Genomic DNA, 18,141 nt, shown 5'->3' with positions numbered 1-18,141 from the left:
TTAATGTATTTTAAATGAAAAAAGAATTTGTGATTTTACTAGGGTATGTTAATACCCCACAGATATCCTTAAGCCTCTTTCCAAAGTGTTTTTAATGTGATTTTACCAAACCAAAAAAAAAAAAAATCTATTTTATTCTTTGATTTATAATATTGTGTAGCACTGATTCAATACTGGTATAATTACACTAGTAATTTCTAAAGCATTTCAGAAAATTTATTTTTCTATGAGGAAAAAGGTAGTTTTGTGTAACTCATTTTAAAAGCTACAAATTTCACTTGCCAGTGTAGAAATGGTTAGAAAAATCTTATGAATATTTTAAAGTCATTTTTGACATACTAAATTTAGAAAAGGAAGATAACTTTTTTAAAAATAAAATTGTGAGACAGTTTAATTATATAAACTTTCAAAAATGTAAATGAAACACTGGTCAGTTTCTCTGGCAATCTACTTAGTTTGTTTTTCAAGCTTACAGAAATTAGTTATACAAAATGTTTTAAAACTTCTTAAATGTTTTATTTTTAACATTCTTTTCATAGTTCCAAACACTGGATTTATAATGTCATACAAAAATCTATATATATATATATATAATTCATGCATATATATTACTTCTTAAATTAGATCACCAAGCACCTCCTTCCAAAGCCAAAGGGAAAAAAAAACCTCTTTCACTCTTTCAAACCTATGTTATCCAAGAGCTATAGAACCAAAGAACATGATAAAGAACTAATAAGCCCTGGAATTATAGTAATATTTTTTTAAAAGCAGCTATAAATGTCTGTACACAGATTAAGCTTTGTATAATTAATACTATACCAGCTACATGTAACTCATACTAAATTAAGACATTCATTAAATTAATAGCTACTGGAAAATAATGAGAAAATTAATGGCTATGAACAACTAACGTAAAGAAAACTGCATCAGAAGCCACATTCCTACAACTAGTCACTGCTAAGTCATTGCTAAGTGATTAGTCCCAGATCTAGAAATCCTTGTGGCAATGAATAAGAGGGAATGTATGTTGTGTTTTTCCAGGAGTTCCCATGTAATAATCACAGAATCATTATTCTTTTTCCTTTTGGGACATAGCATTTGACTTAAACAGTTAAAGAGCAATGTGTGACTCCACTCCAGAGTTAACATAAATACACCTGGCTTGAAATATATGAACACAGAAGCCCTTCAAAATTCATCACACTCTTGGTATTGGTCATGTCTTATAACTAACTGTGTATGGGTTTCCTTCTCCCTCCCTGAGTCTGCTCATATCCCTAGTGGGGCAACAGGAGCTGACACAGAGTAAATCCCAATTAACGGGGGTAAAACAGTAACTTCACCACACATCCATTTTCCCCTCACCTCACATTCTTGTTCTCTGGCTGAACAGGGTTCACTGTCTCCTTCAGTATCTGTCTCAGAGTCGTCTCCCAAGCTAATCACACAAGCATACGGACAAGGTTCCTGCGGGGGTTCTGAAACATAATCATCGTTTCCAATTTCCAAATTGCTTGAACAGCCTTCGGTACTCAGAGTACTTATGAAAGGGCAGTTGACAGAACTTAACGTTGTGAAAGTCCTCTGACCCGGTTCCGGGCTCTCGCTAATCCTGATACCCAACCAGGGACACTCAGACCTCTTCTGCGAGTAGATCTGTTCTGAACCGTCTTTGGCCATGGCAGGGGATAACTGCATTTGGCAAGGAGAGTCCGTGCTGCAAACGTCACTCCAGAAGCCTTTGGCTAGGTGTTCTGCCACTTCCCGTTCCACACTACTCCGATCGCTAGAGGCAAGGCTACTATCTTCCCTGGGGCCAGAGTCAGATTTCAATTGTAAATCTTGACTTTCCCCAAACGTTTTCTCTTCTTGAACATCTGTACCTGACAAGGGCTTTTCTGTTAACACTGTTGTGTTTTGCACACCAGCAAAATTCAAGTCACCATATTGGTCATATGTTTGTAAAAGAGACAGAGAATAGAGCCCAGGAGGGTCTGTCGAAGCAGTGTGGGGGAAAGGAGTCACCTCTGTTTTGTCTGATGGACACTGAGAAGCCGGATCTTTCTTCTTGGGTTCTTCATGTTCCACTGCTAATTTACTTTCTTCACATTTTAAAATCACCTGCAAATCTGCACAGTCCTGGATTCCCCCTAAACATTCATTTTCAGACGTCTCATTTGGCTGCACAGAAGAAGTGTGAACGTCTTTGATGCTGGTTTCCACAGTACGGACTCTGTCAGTTCCAAATGCTTTTTGGAACTTCCTGTATTTGGGGCATAACGATGGCAAGGCCAGAGCAGCATCCTTTTCTAAGCACATGGATTCCCATGTTTGACTGGCACTGTCTTGTAGAGGAGGTGATACTTTTGCATTTCCTTGATACCTACAGAGTTTAAATTGAGGAGTGTGAACATTTTTATTTTCCAATTCCTCCACTTCATCAATTTCTAAATCCCTCTGGTCCAAAAGTGAAAATTTAAGGTCTGTTTTCTGACAGTGTGACGGGAAGCATTTTTTTCTTGGGCATTCTTGCTGGTCTGCAGTGGAGTCCGAAAACTTAAATTTGAGAAACTGAAAGCAGGATTCCTCAATATCATGGACACCTAAAAATTCCACACACTTGCACACTTCATCCACATTGTCCTTACTTAGAATCAGTTTAGCAGTGTAGGCAAACTGAATTAAAGGTTCAAATCCTTTAACTGTCACCTGTTAATATACAAAATAAAAAACAAAATAAAAACAAACGCATTTCTTAAAAGCTGCCTAGTAGACAAATACAAGAAAGTAGAAGGGGAATAGAGAGATGAATTTGTGATAATTATAAAATAGGTATTTTAATTTGGTAAGAAAAACTATTCTTCTAGGAAACGCGAAGCTAAGGGAGTCTGGAAAAGCATGCTTATTTATCATACCCCATTTATTCGGACCACACCTTCTACTTTATAGATTCCGCTCTTAACGACACATGAATTATGGTTTACTCACATGAGGTAAAGACACAAGCATTACCCCAATTTTTCTACATTAGCTGAAATAAATCATCTACAAAATAAAGCAGGATGGACACAACTGGGAACACATATATAGTCAAGTGCCAGGTGTCTATTGCCAGCCCAGCTCCATGCAGTCATTATATTCCAAACGACTGCAACTGCTATAAACTACAAAGCAAAATTTTAAGGATAAAAAACAATATATCTAAAGCACTTAAAGTAGTCCTGATCCATGCTAAATGCACAGTAAATGGTAACTTATCTTTAGCTCATGCCAAAAATTTCTAACAAAATTTTACAGATTCAGATTTAAAAAGTGATCTAAGCGAAGTTCTAAAAATCATGCCTAGAACCGTTTCAGCAAAGACTCACCGACTCCGGGTAATAAAACCCTTAAGCAGAAACTTGTACTTTTACATTGAACCTGCCTCTGCAAAGTGAGGGGCAAATGGAACCTACTAAGTGCAGAGAGGGCCCCATTCTGGATTAAAAGCACCAAATTAATTTTAAAACACTAAATTTCTAAAACAGTGATCAAGATACCATAATTTTTAGTGATCTTAAAAACCTGCTAACCTGTGAGTAGTTAACTTTTGAATGGCTAAAATAAAAAACAGCACCACCACCAAATAATGGTGAGGATGCGGAGAAACTGAATCACTCATACACTGCTGGTGGGAATGAAAAACGAAACAGCTGGTAGTTTCTTATAAAACTAAACAGGCAGCTACCATATGTCCCAGCAACTGCACTCCTGTTCTTTTATCCCAGAGAAATGAAAACCTACATTCATACAAAAACCTATATACAAATGTTCACAGCAACTTTATTTGTAACAGCCAAAAACTGGAATTAGCCTGACTTCCTTCAGTAGGTGAATAGTTGAATAAAAACTGGTACATCCGTACTATGGAATACTACTCAGCAATAAAAAGGAACAAACTATCAACACACAGAACTTTGATGAACCTCAAGGGAATTATGGTAAGTGGAAAAAAGCCAGTCCCAAAAGGTCACATACTGTGTGATTCCATTTATATAACATTTTTGAAATGGTAAACTTTAGAAAATGAAGACACATTAGTGGTTGCCAGGCGTTAGGGATGGAAGGAGGGGGTAAGGGAGAGAGGAGAGAGGGTGGGAAGGAAGTGGGTGTAATTATAAAGGGGCAACACAAGGGATCCTTGGGTGTTGGAACTGCTCAGTATCTTGGCTGTGGTGGGGGATACATGGACCTACACAGGGGATGAAACTGCACAGTACTTCATACACACAAGTCACTACAAGTAAAACCAGGGAAATCTGAGTAAAATGAGTGGAGTGTATCAATGTCAACATCCTGGTTGTGATATTATCCTATACTTTTGCAAAACGTTACCACTGGAGGAAACTGGGCAAAGTGTACAACAGACTTCTCTGCATTACTTCTTACAAATCCATGTGAATTTACAATTATCTCAATAAAAATTCCCTTAAAGATTTTTTAAAATAACCACAAAAGGTTTTTAAGACAGTGACTTATATAAAAGATATTTTCAATCTATCACTATTATGAAACACTTCAAAATATTTGAAAACGTATGATTTACACTCAAATTAGCATGAATGAATGAATACACACACATATGCACGCATGCATTCATACACCTTTCCTCCCACACCCATGAATCCAACTCCACTCTACTTGGAAAGTCTTACTAAGTAATTTGAAAATACGAACCTTACTAAGTATGTCTCCATTATGATAGGCATTGCTACTTTTTAAAAACAATGACTAGCATATAGTGGGCCTTTCTTGTCATTTTCTTGCTATTGCATTATTTGCTCTAGCCTCTGCCATAGAAATGACAACCTGTTGATTCTTCAAACTGTGGACACAATTTCATGGAAGAATGCATGGCCAGCAATAAGCTAAACTGTAGACTTTGCACCCATTACAGAGCAGCTCACACAGACCTATCAGACACAAAAAGTTCTACATACTTTCTCCAAATTCCTCTTAACTTCTAATTTGTGCCCCAATGCCACAAGGCTCAACGGCTCTTCTACCTGTAATTACTAACTGAATAAAGCAAGCTGTTCTAATAAGAGTCAGAGTAACCAGCACTCCCAGGCCCAGACAGAGGTCTCTTGGAGGCAGGATGTTAACAAGAACCCAAACATTAGGTGCTTGAGTTTCACAACAGGCTGGTAGGAAAAAGATGTGTAAAAACCAGCTCTATAAATGTGACAGAAAATCATCTTTTTCCTACCAATGCATAGACAAAATCTCAAGAGAGAAGAAAAGGGAGAGAAAGAACATTTATGGAACATGAGGGCATGTCTTAGAAAAATGGATGCTTTACAGAACCCTACACCCAGTCGGTTTCCCACCCCAGGAAAAGGTCTAAAGGGAGAGAATGGCACATAGTGTAGCCTCTCCCAGCATGACCTCTCCAAATGTCTATAATCCACTGGCTCTGACCTGCTTTGGTCATTTTATGAAAAATAACATAACAGTGGATCAAATTATTCAAGTGCTCAATAAACACTGTTAATTAAGTTATTTAATTAAGTTAAATTAGATTAAAATCAGGGTGGCTTCCAGACACATGGACCTCTCTCGCACCTCTTCTGGTAGAGTAATGTTAAGCTCTGCATCTGCCTGGCCCACGATTCTCGAGTGGAAGTAACTGCTGCATGCCGCCAGCACAGATCGGTGGGCTCGGAACCGCTGGCCCTCCACGAGGACAGTGACATCGCACAGCACATCCTTCTTCCGCTGATCGTTGAGGCTGAGCAAGACGTTGGTGCTGTGCACTGAAGATTCATAGGCAAAACCCGCGTTCTCACTCAGAGACATCCTGCGTAACAGATGGTGTGGGGATGTTCAGTGAAAGCATGCTTCTAATCGTCGTCAAACCTGCAAGGACACAGGCAAGATCTTACTTACATAAAATCTTGTTAAAAATGTTTGAAAAACGACAGTGTCAAATGTAAATTAAATACTCATCACTAACACAAAAATGAAAACAAAAGCTTCTAGAGAACCTAGAACATTTATTCAATTTACCTCATTTAAAACAGGTTCTTGATAGCAGTTTTTCTAACTAATTTTAGGAACAAGGTTCTCGAGGGGAAGGAGGGAAGAATTTTTTGAACCAAGGACTTCATGGCTCTCTGAAAGTGAGACATTTCATACTGAGAAAAATACACTTACAATGAGCAAACAGAGGGGGCCAGGAAATTTCTGGGTGGCATCCCAATCCTGTTGCTCTAAGACCTTAAAGGGCATGCGTGTAGTGTGTGTGCGCATGCGCGTGTCTGTGTTTGTGTGTGTAGCTCACTAGAGGTCACACTTTGGGCTTCCCACCATTCTCCATGCCCCATTCCCCAACATCTGAGACCTGGCAGGAGGGTTTGGTGCTTCCTAACAAGAGACACATTCTACAAATTGTAAAGTTCCTCCAACGTAAAGATGGAAATGACTTCTTTGAGACAAAGACTCGAATTTGTCAGGCCAGATCTTAGCAATGAGTCTTTTTATATAACAAGTCTTACTTTACACTACAAAATGTAGGCAACAAGTGCACCCATTTCATCATTAACAACATGGTTTACCACACATAGAAATTCTTGGTTTTCTCAAAAGGTTAAAACATAAGAGGAAGATTTAAAAACGCATATTTTTAAAAAGACATAATAACGCAGAGTAGCCTCCAAACATTTTTTGATCACATACATCTGTGTTTGTCCATTTATCTCAGACAAGTACTACTATTCTCATATACTACATGTTATAAAACACACAGGCTGAAAGTAAAAGGTTAAAAGAGAAGCTCTAATATTTTCTCTGGAGCCCAGGAGCCCATGGCAAGCACCCCCAAGCTGAGTGGCATACCCAACTATAGTGTGGCCATCACGCTGACAGAGGCCGAGGTGCTCCCCGAGGTGTCATCCCTGTGTCTTTCACGTTTGTTCTTCTGACACCGTACTCACTGCCTGAAACACGAAGGTTCCAAATGTTCACTGACTGAATGAGTGTTATGTTTTCAGATTCACTATCCTTCAAACAAAAATGAAAGAATGAGGACTACTAAAGTTCAGACAGCCCAGGCCCAGCCCATGGGTGAATTCCACCTTAAAGACAGACTGTTTCAGTCACAAACACCTGAAATGCACCTACAAACTCAATTCTACTTAGGTGTTTATTTTTAAAGTCCTCAATATAGCCGAAATGCTAAGTTCCTCCGGAGGAGTCAATGGAAAGGAAATCTCCCATTACGTGGTTCAACTCTACCCAAGGTTAAAGCTCCCGAGCTCTCATTTACTGACTCAGCCCACCACGTAAAATCCCAGCAACTTCCAACTATGCACTGGAACCAACTCGACCTTTGGGTTGTGCCCATACGAGACAGGAGTAAATGCCCTTTAGCAAGAGGTCTTCATATTTCAGTTATCAACACAGGAAATTAGTATTAGGAATAGTAGGAAGGAACCATCATTCAAAGAAATTAAAGTCAGCCCTCCATTATCTGTGGTTCCACACCCACAAATTCAACCAATCTCGGAATGAAAATATTCAGGAAAAAAAATTCCAGAAAGTTCCAAAAAGCAAAACTGGAATTTGCCACGTGTTGAGCACTACGCTGACCCCACGCGAATGAAGTGACGCGCAGGCACACCCTGCCGTAGCCTCCTGCCATTTTGCTGACCCTGTCTCTCTCCAGCACTCACTATTTGAGCACTGTTCACCTCGTCTCGTTCATTCACTACGTGTGTTGTGTACGCTCTTTGCTTCTGTGAAAAAATGGCTCCTAAAAAGCAATGAGGTGGTCAAAGCAATCCCTCAAAGGCTAAGAGGAGGCATAAAACGCTATCTCTTGACTAAGAAATAAAAATCTTAAACCTTTTGAAAAAAGGCATCTCGCTTGCCAAAGCGGGCCATAATATCGGGAAGAACGAATCGAGCATTCACATAATAAAGCAGAAAGAGGCTGAAATTTGTGGAAGCGTTAGTGCTGCTGCTACAATAGCGAAAATGGTCTCTCTGCTTTGTGACGGAGGGCTTGAAAAGACTGAGGCCACGTCACAGAAGCATGCCCCTGCTGATGGCAAAATTATGAGTGAAAAGCACTTAGCCTCCATGAGCACTACTGTGAGGGGGCTGCACAGAGCGGGAGAAAGGAGTGTAAGGCTAGTCAGGGACGGCTGTCCAGCGGTGTAAGGCACCACCGCCTCAAGAACTTAAAGACCACGGGAGAAGCAGCATCAGCGTTCCCAGAAGAGCTCGAGAAACTCATAGAAGAGAAAGGCCTCGTTTACTGAACAGTCTCCAGGCCCTCGGGAACAAACAAAAATTGCCTGCCCGTGTTCCAGCAACACGACATGAGGGCTTGGGTAATGGCCATCCTGTTCTCGGAATGGTCCCACCAGTGCTTCATCCCTGAAGGGAAGGAATACATGAAGCGAACAGGCTGCCATTCAAGGTTCTCCTCTGAACTGACAACACTCTCGGCCATCCCCTATCTCTCTGCTCGTCCGAGGAGAACAAGGAAGTGATGTTCCTGCCTCCTAACACTACATCACTGCTGCAGCCACTTGATCAAGGCACCATCAAGGGCATTAAGACGACTTACACTCGCCTCACCTTCAGGAGGATTCGTGCTGCGCTTGATGCCAGCTCTGACTGCAGCATCATGGATTTATGGAAGAGCTCCACGGCTGCAGATGCAATTGTGCTTATTACACAGGCTGCAGATGCCCTAAAGCCTCAGACAGCCAATGCATGTTGGAAGCCGTTAAGAAGTGAGGTAGTCAATGACTTCAGGGGCTCCCCCACTATTGATGCAGAAGTTGAGAACATCTTGAATGTCGCAAGGGAAGCTGGTCGGGAAGGCCTCTCTGACATAATCAAGGATGACACTGAGGAACGCCAGAAGAGCACAGAGAAACTCTTACCAACAAGGAACTCAAAGACCTGCTGAAATCCTCTACAGATGATGACGACGATGCGGAAGATTTAGAGGAAGCAGAGCCATCAATATGGAGACTTGAAAAGTTTGGAGCAGTTTTTCAGTTGGCTCAAGTGTTAAAGGATACAATCCTCGAGCATGATGCTTTGATGGCATGAAGCCTCCCTGTCACCGAGGGATAACAACATGCCTACAACCACTGCAAGATTTGTTTGATGATGCAAAGAAAAAGAAACAGCTTCCCATGACAATGTCTCTAACTAAAGCATCTGCAGTTGTGAAGCCTTGACCTTCAATGGTTGAAGACCCTCTGACCTCAACCTCCACAGATCCTGATGTTAGTATTATTACGCCTCCTCCAAAGCGTCAATGTCTGCAATCAGAACCTGGCTCTTCCGACGTAGATGGTCTGTCTGACATCCTGACAGAAGGTTCAAGTTAGCCTGACATCTCACCACTTACCTACAGTGCCACATCTCGTTGCCCCATCACGTTGGCACTCTAAGAACCGGACAGCAATCATCATCACCATACGAGGGTTTTCAAGAGAAAGAACCAAGGTTTTGGTGAGTGTCAACACAGTGTGAGAGTGTGAGAGTGTGTGTGTGTGAGTGTGAGTGTGAGAGAGAGAGAGAGAGAGAGAGAATTTATACTATTTAGAATTATATTTTCTATATGTACTTTTATTTTAAACATTCTGTGTTTTATTCTCTGTATTTCTCTTTCAGGTCAATAAAGGAAAACAATCACTAACTGTTGTTGCTGACACATACTATGTAGTCAGGCCTACTACCGTACTGAACAACACAGACTTTTTTTGGTCATTGTTCTCTAAACAATACAGTGTAACAACTATTTACGCAGCATTTACATTGTACTAGGTATTATAAGTAATCTAGAAATGATTTAAAGCATACAGTAGGATGTGCTAGGTTATATGCAAATACTACACCATTTTATACAGGGAACTTGAGCATCCGAGGATTTTGGTATCCACGGGGATCCTGGAACCAATCCCCCACACATACTGAGGGACAACAGTATGTACCTTGCACGTGTGGTACCACACAGACCACTGCCCTCCACTTTCTCTAACACTGTACACCCTCCCAAGTCACACTGGACTCAACAGCTGACCACCTGCCTTACTATGTCCCTGCACCCAAGACCCCAGCCTCCTTATTCTTTCCTGGCCCTCTGCCCTGTAAACCCTTAAAACGATACTCATCTTACTTTTACATCTCCTCATTCTGCTAAACACAGCACAGCCAGGACAAACTGTAAAAGCATGCAGACTGGCATGACTATAAATTAATGGTGTGCAGTCTCAGGGTCTCAGCACCATTTATCAATTATGTTGTATGGCCTTGTATCTCGTCCTCCACAACAGCCTTCCAAGTCACCACTTTTCTCCTCAGTCAGCGTCTCTCCCAGTAGACCACCATAACTGGGATCCAATCGCAGAAAGTATGCCCCTCCCACCACCTCCAAAGGTTCCCTCTCCTGTTGAAACCAATCCATTAATATCTGCTCCTGATCTTATCCCATCCTTGCATCTCTGCAATGTAGCACCTTCTCTTAACACCCTCTCACTTCTGTCCAATCGTTCTCTATATGCTGGCTTCTTCCCATAGGCTTTGTTCATAAATGTTTAAGTCTCTCCAGAAACTGTCCTAAAGATACTAACTATTAACAGCAAACCCTCACTAAGCTCTAACTCTGCCCCAGGCATTGAGCTGAGTACAGACACAGCTCATCTCACTTACTCCTCACAGTGATCCTATGACATGAATGCTCTTAGATCATTCCAACTCTACAGATGAGGGAACTGAGGCACAGTAAGAAATACCTCAGCCAAGTTCAAAAGACCAATAAGACAGAGAAGGGGGATGTGTACCAAGCATTTATCTACCCCTTATTCTGTCCCCAGTCTGTATTTGGTGAATGCACAGAATGGAGACTCACTGCAGTAACGTGGGACCAGGTATTACTAAAAGGTTACGCACGAGAATAAGGAAATGGGCCTCACAGAGGCCAAGAACAAATGAACTGAACCTCAACATCAGAAAGAGGACTCTGGACTCTTCAACACTCGAACCTAAAGGCTCTGTGGATCCCAAGGGGCCTACAGGAAAAACAATTCCCAGGGGCCGCTCCGTGGCCGAGTGGTTAAGTTCGCACGCTCTGCTTCGGCAGCCCGGGTTTCGCTGGTTCCAATCCTGGGCATGGACATGGCACCGCACATTGAGCCACGCTGAGGCAGCATCCCACGTGCCACAACTAGAAGGACCCACAACTAAAAATACACAAAATACACAACTATGTAGGGGGCTTCGGGAGAAAAAGAAAAAATAAAATCTTTAAAAAAACAAAAACAAAAAAACAATTCTGAAACCTTCACTCTAGAGCTGCCGTTAGCCCACATACTCGCCCATGTGGCCTGCTGCCACCAGCTGGCTCACTACTCACCTCAGATTCCAGAGAGAGATTTGTTCTTGGCACAACCTCTCTGTTTAACTAGTTTTGAATGACAGATCACCTCATAGGTTCACAGTCAGCTTACAGATTTGCTATAAGATATAAGACACAGATTTGGGTGATATGTCAACCCCGAGTCCCATCAGCTACAACTGAGAGAAGCTAGAGAATCAGGAAGCAAATCAAACAGGCACCCGAGGACCCCTCTAGAAGGGTCAGTCTCCCTTAAAGTGGACTGAGCACACACGCACCATGACTGATCTTGCTCCCACTAGAAACTTGGGACTCATCCTTGACATCTCCCACATTCAGCCCCTGTATCCAATCTCTTACCGAAAACTGGTACCTCTGCCTCTTAACACTGAGCCCACTTCTTGCCATCTGCACACAATTTTAGTCTGGGCCACCACTGGCTCTTGTCTAGACAAATGCTGTTCAGCCTTTTGCAATGGCTTACAAGCTCACACAAGTAGAAATATTTTCGTTGTTAGCGTTGAGTTGATTCTGACTCCCAGCAACCCTATGGACAGCAGAGCAGGACCCTGCCTTGTCTTTTTGCACCATCCTTTCACTTTCCAGCACTGTATCAGATAACGCTGCACTGCTACTCCTACGGTTTTCATGGCCAATTTTTCAGCAGTGCGCGGCCAGGTCCTTCTTCCTAGTCTGTCTTAGCCTGGAAGCTCTGCTGAACCTGTCCACCATCGGTGACCCTGCTGGTATTTGAAATACCAGTGGCACAGCTTTCAGCATCACAGCAACGTGCAGCCACCACAGTATGACAACTGACAGACGGTGCTGTGGTTCCCTCACCAGGAAGCAAACCCAGGCTGTGGCAGTGAGAGCACCAAATCTGAACCACTAGACTACCATACAAATACAGTTATATAAAATAAAAATGCAACAAAGTTTCACATATCAACATTTTATCCTTATTAGTGCAAAGTACTCTAATTTCTGCTCTGTTCTATTAAAAAAAAATCCAGTTGTGATCCACTCAATTTCAAAAACCACTAAAGGATCATTATGTTACACACGGAAAACACAAGCCCAGTGGCTAACAGTACAGAGTCTAGAACCATACACTGTCTGGGTTCAAACCCCAGCTCTGCCACTTATTAGCTACATGACCTTGGGCAAGCTGCCTAACTTCACTGGGTCTTGGTTTCCTCACCTGTAAAAGAATGATAACAATAGCCCCTCACTGGGTTGTCCTGAGGTTTACATGAGACTCGGGTAAAGGGTTTAGCATAGTGTCTGGCCCATAGCAAACAAATAATAAATACTAGTTGCTATTAATGACTTTAATAACAAAAGCCTCATCCCTTTCCAGTCCCTTGATCTCCTCCAGTTTATTCTCCCACATCAGTGATGTCTTTCTCCCTTGCTGAAAACCCTACGATGTCTTCCAAATTTCTAATGATCACTTCTAAATCCTAAACACGTCATCCAGACCTGTGTGGTTGGGAGTTTTCTATCTATTAATTCAACCTATCTCAAGCCTTTGTCTCCCTCGCTTGCTATTCTCCAGCCTCACCATCCTTCTCTCCCGCCCCACAGGCACCAAGCTCCTTCTGACCTTAGGGTCCTTGCACAAGCTGTGCCCACTCCCTGGACTGCTCCTACGCTTTAGCTGACTAACTCCTCACCTTTTAGGTCTCAGCTTAAATGTCAAACCTTGTCTGACTTGTTTCCTGCCATAACTCAAGCATATAACAGAGTACCCAGCCCAATGAAGGCACTTGCTTCTGAATGAATGACTTGGCATTTTTAGTAAAAACCAAATCCAAAACCCAGATTATCTACATCTTTTTCCAAACACAGCACGGTCAGCTATTCAACTATGTATATACGGGAACAATGCCACTGAGCCAAGCACTTATAAAAAAGTCCTTGGATAGTTTTTCCAGAGTCAGGAGGAACGAAAGGGAGCCCCTTTCTGAGAGCTAGAAACATATCTGCAAGACAACTGGCAACCATAAACACAGCCAACACAATGGACTTGTACGAATGAGGACACCTCAACCGTGGCCTCATTAGCATGGAGCAGTACAGAAGGTTACCCTGAAAATCAATTTTCCTAATTCTGAAAACCATCTAAATGGTCAGTAATCCATTTTTACCCAATAAGGTAACTAAGTAATAACAACCAGATTAAGAATGGCACACATCATTCTAATATGTCAGTCACCTTCTAACACTTCTCAAACCTAAAAAGTAAGATATAACACCCTCAAGGAACTTTTCAGACCTAAAATTCTGTTAATTTATTAACACCAAAGATAGATTCCTATGTTATACCTGAATTTCTCTATATTCTTGGAAATATATACTATTGTTATAATTCAAAATAAAGTCTGCTGACCTTAGCAAATTGCTGATTCATTCAGTAATGCTGATAAAGGACGAACAGGCATTTTTGAAGCTTCCTGCACCCACCTCAATTTGGAAATAACTTCTGCTCTCTGCTCAATAAACACAATTTAAGATTTAATAAAGTTACCACTTGATGTTTTTTGCTTTCAACATGATAAAATAAAACAAGATGCTGTGGCTTTATCACATTTAATAACTTTAAGGATAATTCACTTTTAAAAACCTAAGGTGAATATCTGATCATGGAGCCAGGGCTACAATGCTTCCTGACAGAAATTCAGAAGATAACTGTGTATGAGGATGAAGTTCCACGTGTGAAAAAGAGCTGGAATTTTATTTACCTCAAATCTCATAGGACTTTGTTGTTTTTTAATTCTCAATGTAGAAGGGCATACAAAATAATCTAACATCAAGGATTCATATAAAAGAAAAAGACTATCATTCAAACATTCTTTTTCTTCATGGAGCAATGATGTATATTCTTTCTACAAGTGCTCAACTGTGCCATACAATAGACTAGGTGTCATGAAAACACAAAAGACAGTCCCTACATTCAAGAAGAACATAACCTAGATATGTTCAAAATGACAATGATGCCTTAGGGTGAAAGAGATGACAATGATCATTATAACCAATTTACACAAGAATGTGGACATTTCTAAAGCTATTTATTTGCAGTAAGTCTTCAAACAACTACTTTCTGGTCAATTCTCATCTAACCATAATATGCAATTAGTGAGAACATTTATTTCCAAAATAGTCCTGCTGGCCAAGGGTTTGTGTGTAGCTGGGCATAAGTGATTAGTGACCTTGGGCATCAGAAATGGTGCAAGAGGCAACTGTCTTGGCCTTTATATAAAAGCAGTGCCCTTGATGTGCAAGCCGGTCGAATTCCTTAGAACCTGCCTTCCCCTTCTTTCTAGTGGTCATTTGGAATTTTCACCTTTTCCTCCCTACTGCTTCTGCCTACCACCCCTCCACTGCCCTGCCAATTACTTTTGCCTCACTCAATTTCAGGGCAGGGTCTTCAACGGCTCAGAAGACAGGCAAATTCCTCTTACCACGCCATCCTTCGTGGCTCCCCCCTCAGCTTAAAAAATGGGCAAAAGATCTGAACAGACATTTTTCCAAAGAAGATATACAGATGGCCAACAGGCACATGAAAAGCTGTTCAACTTCATTAATTATTAGGAAAATGCAAATCAAAACTGCAATGAGATACCACCTCAAACCATTCAGAACGGCTATAATTAATAAGAAAAGAGGGGCCGGCCCCGTGGCTGAGTGGTTAAGTTCGCATACTCCGTTTCAGCGTCCCAGGGTTTCGCTGGTTTGGATCCTGGGGGCAGACATGGCACTGCTCGTCAGGCCACGCTGAGGCGGTGTCCCACATGCCACAACTAGAGGGACCCACAACTAAAATATACAACTATGTACTGGGAGGGTTTGGGGAGAAAAAACAGAAAAAAAAAAAGATTGGCAACAGTTGTTAGCTCAGGTGCCAATCTTAAAAAAAAAAAACAAGAGAAGAAATAAGTGTTGAAGACAATGCGGAGAAAAGGGAACTCTCATACACTGCTGGTGGGAATGTAAACTGGTGCAGGCACTATGGAAAACAATATGGAGATTCCTCAAAAACTTAAGAATAGATCTACCATATGATCCAGCTATTCCACTGCTGGGTATTTGTCCAAAGAATATGAACACACAAATGTGTAAAGATACATGCACCCCTATGTTCACTGCAGTATTATTCACAATAGCCAAGACTTGGAAACAACCTAAGTGCCCATCAGCGAACAAATGGATAAAGAAGATATGGTATATATACACACTGGAAAACTACTCAGCTATAAAAAAAAAAAAAAAAGATGAAATCTTGCCATTTGTAACAACATGGATGGACCTTGAGGGCATTACGCTAAGCAATATGAGTCAGACAGAGAAAGTCAAATACCATATGATTTCACTCATAAGTAAAAGATAAAAACATGACCACCAAACAAACACATAGAGACAGAGATTAGAAGGGTGGTTACCAGCTGGGGGTGGGAGGCCGGGCAAAAATGGTGTCAGGTCACATGTATGGTGATGGATAGTAATTAGTCTTTGGGTGGTGAACATGACGTAGTCTACACAGAAATTGAAATATAATGATGTACACCTTAAATTTATATAATGTTATAAACCAATGCTATTTCAATTAAAAAAAAATTAAAAATACCCTAAGCCAGTTCCTATTACAATATACCCAAGATACCCAGAGTTTGAGTGTTGTAAATTTAGATGAACCTTATTTTCTATTTTTCAACTGTATGACAAAGACCCAACAGTACCATGTCTGTATACCTTTAGTTGTTTGTCTTTCTTTTAACAGCACATAAACACAAAAATTTTTTTTAATTTAAAATAGAGATGCCCACAGGAAAGAATCTTTTTAAAAACATGGCTTTTCTTATTACTATTCCCAATTTTGAAAGAACCTTAATGTCAAAAGTCTGTGGGAATTGAAATCAAAGATGACAATTTAAGTCAGCATTCTTCCCAATGTTCTAAGACCTGACTCACCTGCCAGGACAAACAGCTCAGTGACCAAGATTTGCTATTTTCTTTAACATTTTACAAGTGCTAAACATGCTTGTTTAACATTGTATCTGATAATCACATTTTCTAAATCCATTTCTCTCAGTCTTACGTAAAAACCTTAAGTATGATTGGTTAAGGTACACGGATGAATATATCAAAAAAAAGGTGAATGAAAATGGAAAACAAAACAAAAGTTTGAATTAAAGTAAGGAGCAGAAGGGCTTACAGCACCATCCAAAATGATGACACTGTTTTTTAAGGACTTTTATAATGAAATACGGGAAAATGACCCGGCAATTTATGTTAAAACTACGTAACTAAAGATGCCATAGCTTTTTTAAAATGGGGAGGAGGGCAAGTGATCACTACAATTTTTGCAGCTCATGATTATTACAACATTATGCAAGGTTCCATACAAGGAAAGTTGGATTTTTTTCCATTTATTTTTCCTAATATTAAAAATTATATATTTAAATCATGGATCTTTTGTTATATTTACTTGGTCTAATCACATACCTGAAATTATGAAGCTAAAGTTACACTTAGAGGGAGAAGTCGGAATGGTGAGAGAAGTTTGAAGAATTTGTTTACAAGATTCACCTACTAAGAGATCAGAAACAAGAGGTCTTTTACTTCCCAAGTCAACAAATTCAACTTGACAATTCTGGGTAATAAGCTTAAAATAGCTTGGAAGGGAATAGAAGAAGAAAGAAGAGAAGGAACATAGGAAAACCAAGCTCCAGAACCAAAATAAGAATAACAGATTCAACTGTTACACCTTCTTACTACAAAGAATTTAAGACACAATGAAGTCTTTTATTTGCTTAACATATTTGGCAGCTATTTGATCCTTAATGGGATCATTTTATCTCAATGGAATATCTGACTACATTATGAAAATATGAACCAGCAACTAGGATTGACCCATGCCAATAAAAATAATTTACTAAATGCATTTTTGATCATGCACTTGTCAGTCACTATTTTATTTATCAACTGTGAGGTATGATTTACGTAGAACAAACTGCACTATTTCAAGTGCACAATTCAATGAGTTTTGACACTTGTAAATGAGCATGAACCCACTACCACAATCAACATAGGGAAATTTCCATCACTGCTCAAAATTCCACATGCCCCTTTGAGGTCTCTCCTTCCTTCCCTGTTCCCCTGGCTCCAGGTAACCAAAGATTTGCTTTATGTTAACGTAGATTAGCGTGCATTTTCTTTAATTTTCATATAAGTGGAATGACACATTATGTACTCTAGCTTCAGGTTTCTTTCACTCAGCTTAATGACAATCATAGTGCGTACATCAGATGTTTGGTTTTTTAGTTGCTGAATAATGTTCCATTATATGGAATCACCATCTGTCTATCCATTTAATTGTTGATGGACTATTGTAAGAAAGATGGGCAACTGCATTGTTTCCAGTTTGGGATTATTGTAATAAAGCTTCAGTGAACATCTGTGTGGATATATACTTCATTTCTCTTGGGTAAACAAATACCTACGAGTGGAAGAGCTGAGTGATCCGATAGGTTTATGTGCAACTTCTTAGAAATTGCTACAGTTTTCCAAAGCAATTGCATCATTTTACACTGGTACCAGCAGGGTATGACAATTCCAGGTGCTCCACTCTCACCAACCCTTGGGATTACTGTCAGTCTTTTTAATCTGAGCTACCCTAATAAATGTACAGTGGGATCTCACTGTGGTTTTAATTTGCATTTCCTGATGGCTAATGATGT

At 40.4% G+C, this 18,141-nt stretch overlaps 1 protein-coding gene across 3 annotated transcripts in view; it reads right to left on the bottom strand.

The window, feature by feature from the left end:
- Nucleotides 1–18,141, bottom strand: part of BACH1 (BTB domain and CNC homolog 1) — a 47,170-nt gene that overhangs the window by 14,654 nt on the left and 14,375 nt on the right. Inside the window, exons 2-4 of one of the 3 annotated variants that reach the window (XM_046648094.1) lie at nt 6,877–6,977; nt 5,605–5,898; nt 1,366–2,709 (exon numbers count right to left, since the gene is read on the bottom strand). In XM_046648094.1, coding sequence (XP_046504050.1) covers nt 1,366–2,709; nt 5,605–5,838 — 1,578 coding nt within the window. In that variant the 5' untranslated portion in view covers nt 5,839–5,898; nt 6,877–6,977. Of the gene's footprint in view, nt 1–1,365; nt 2,710–5,604; nt 5,899–6,876; nt 6,995–18,141 lie in introns of those variants that run through there. The other 2 variants (XM_046648095.1, XM_046648096.1) reach the window with 2 other exon arrangements.

Source organism: Equus quagga, chromosome 21 (assembly GCF_021613505.1).
Source record: "Equus quagga isolate Etosha38 chromosome 21, UCLA_HA_Equagga_1.0, whole genome shotgun sequence".
Taxonomy (NCBI): domain Eukaryota; kingdom Metazoa; phylum Chordata; class Mammalia; order Perissodactyla; family Equidae; genus Equus; species Equus quagga.
Note: the sequence above shows the minus strand (reverse complement) of the source record. Positions and strands in the feature narration are given on the sequence as shown.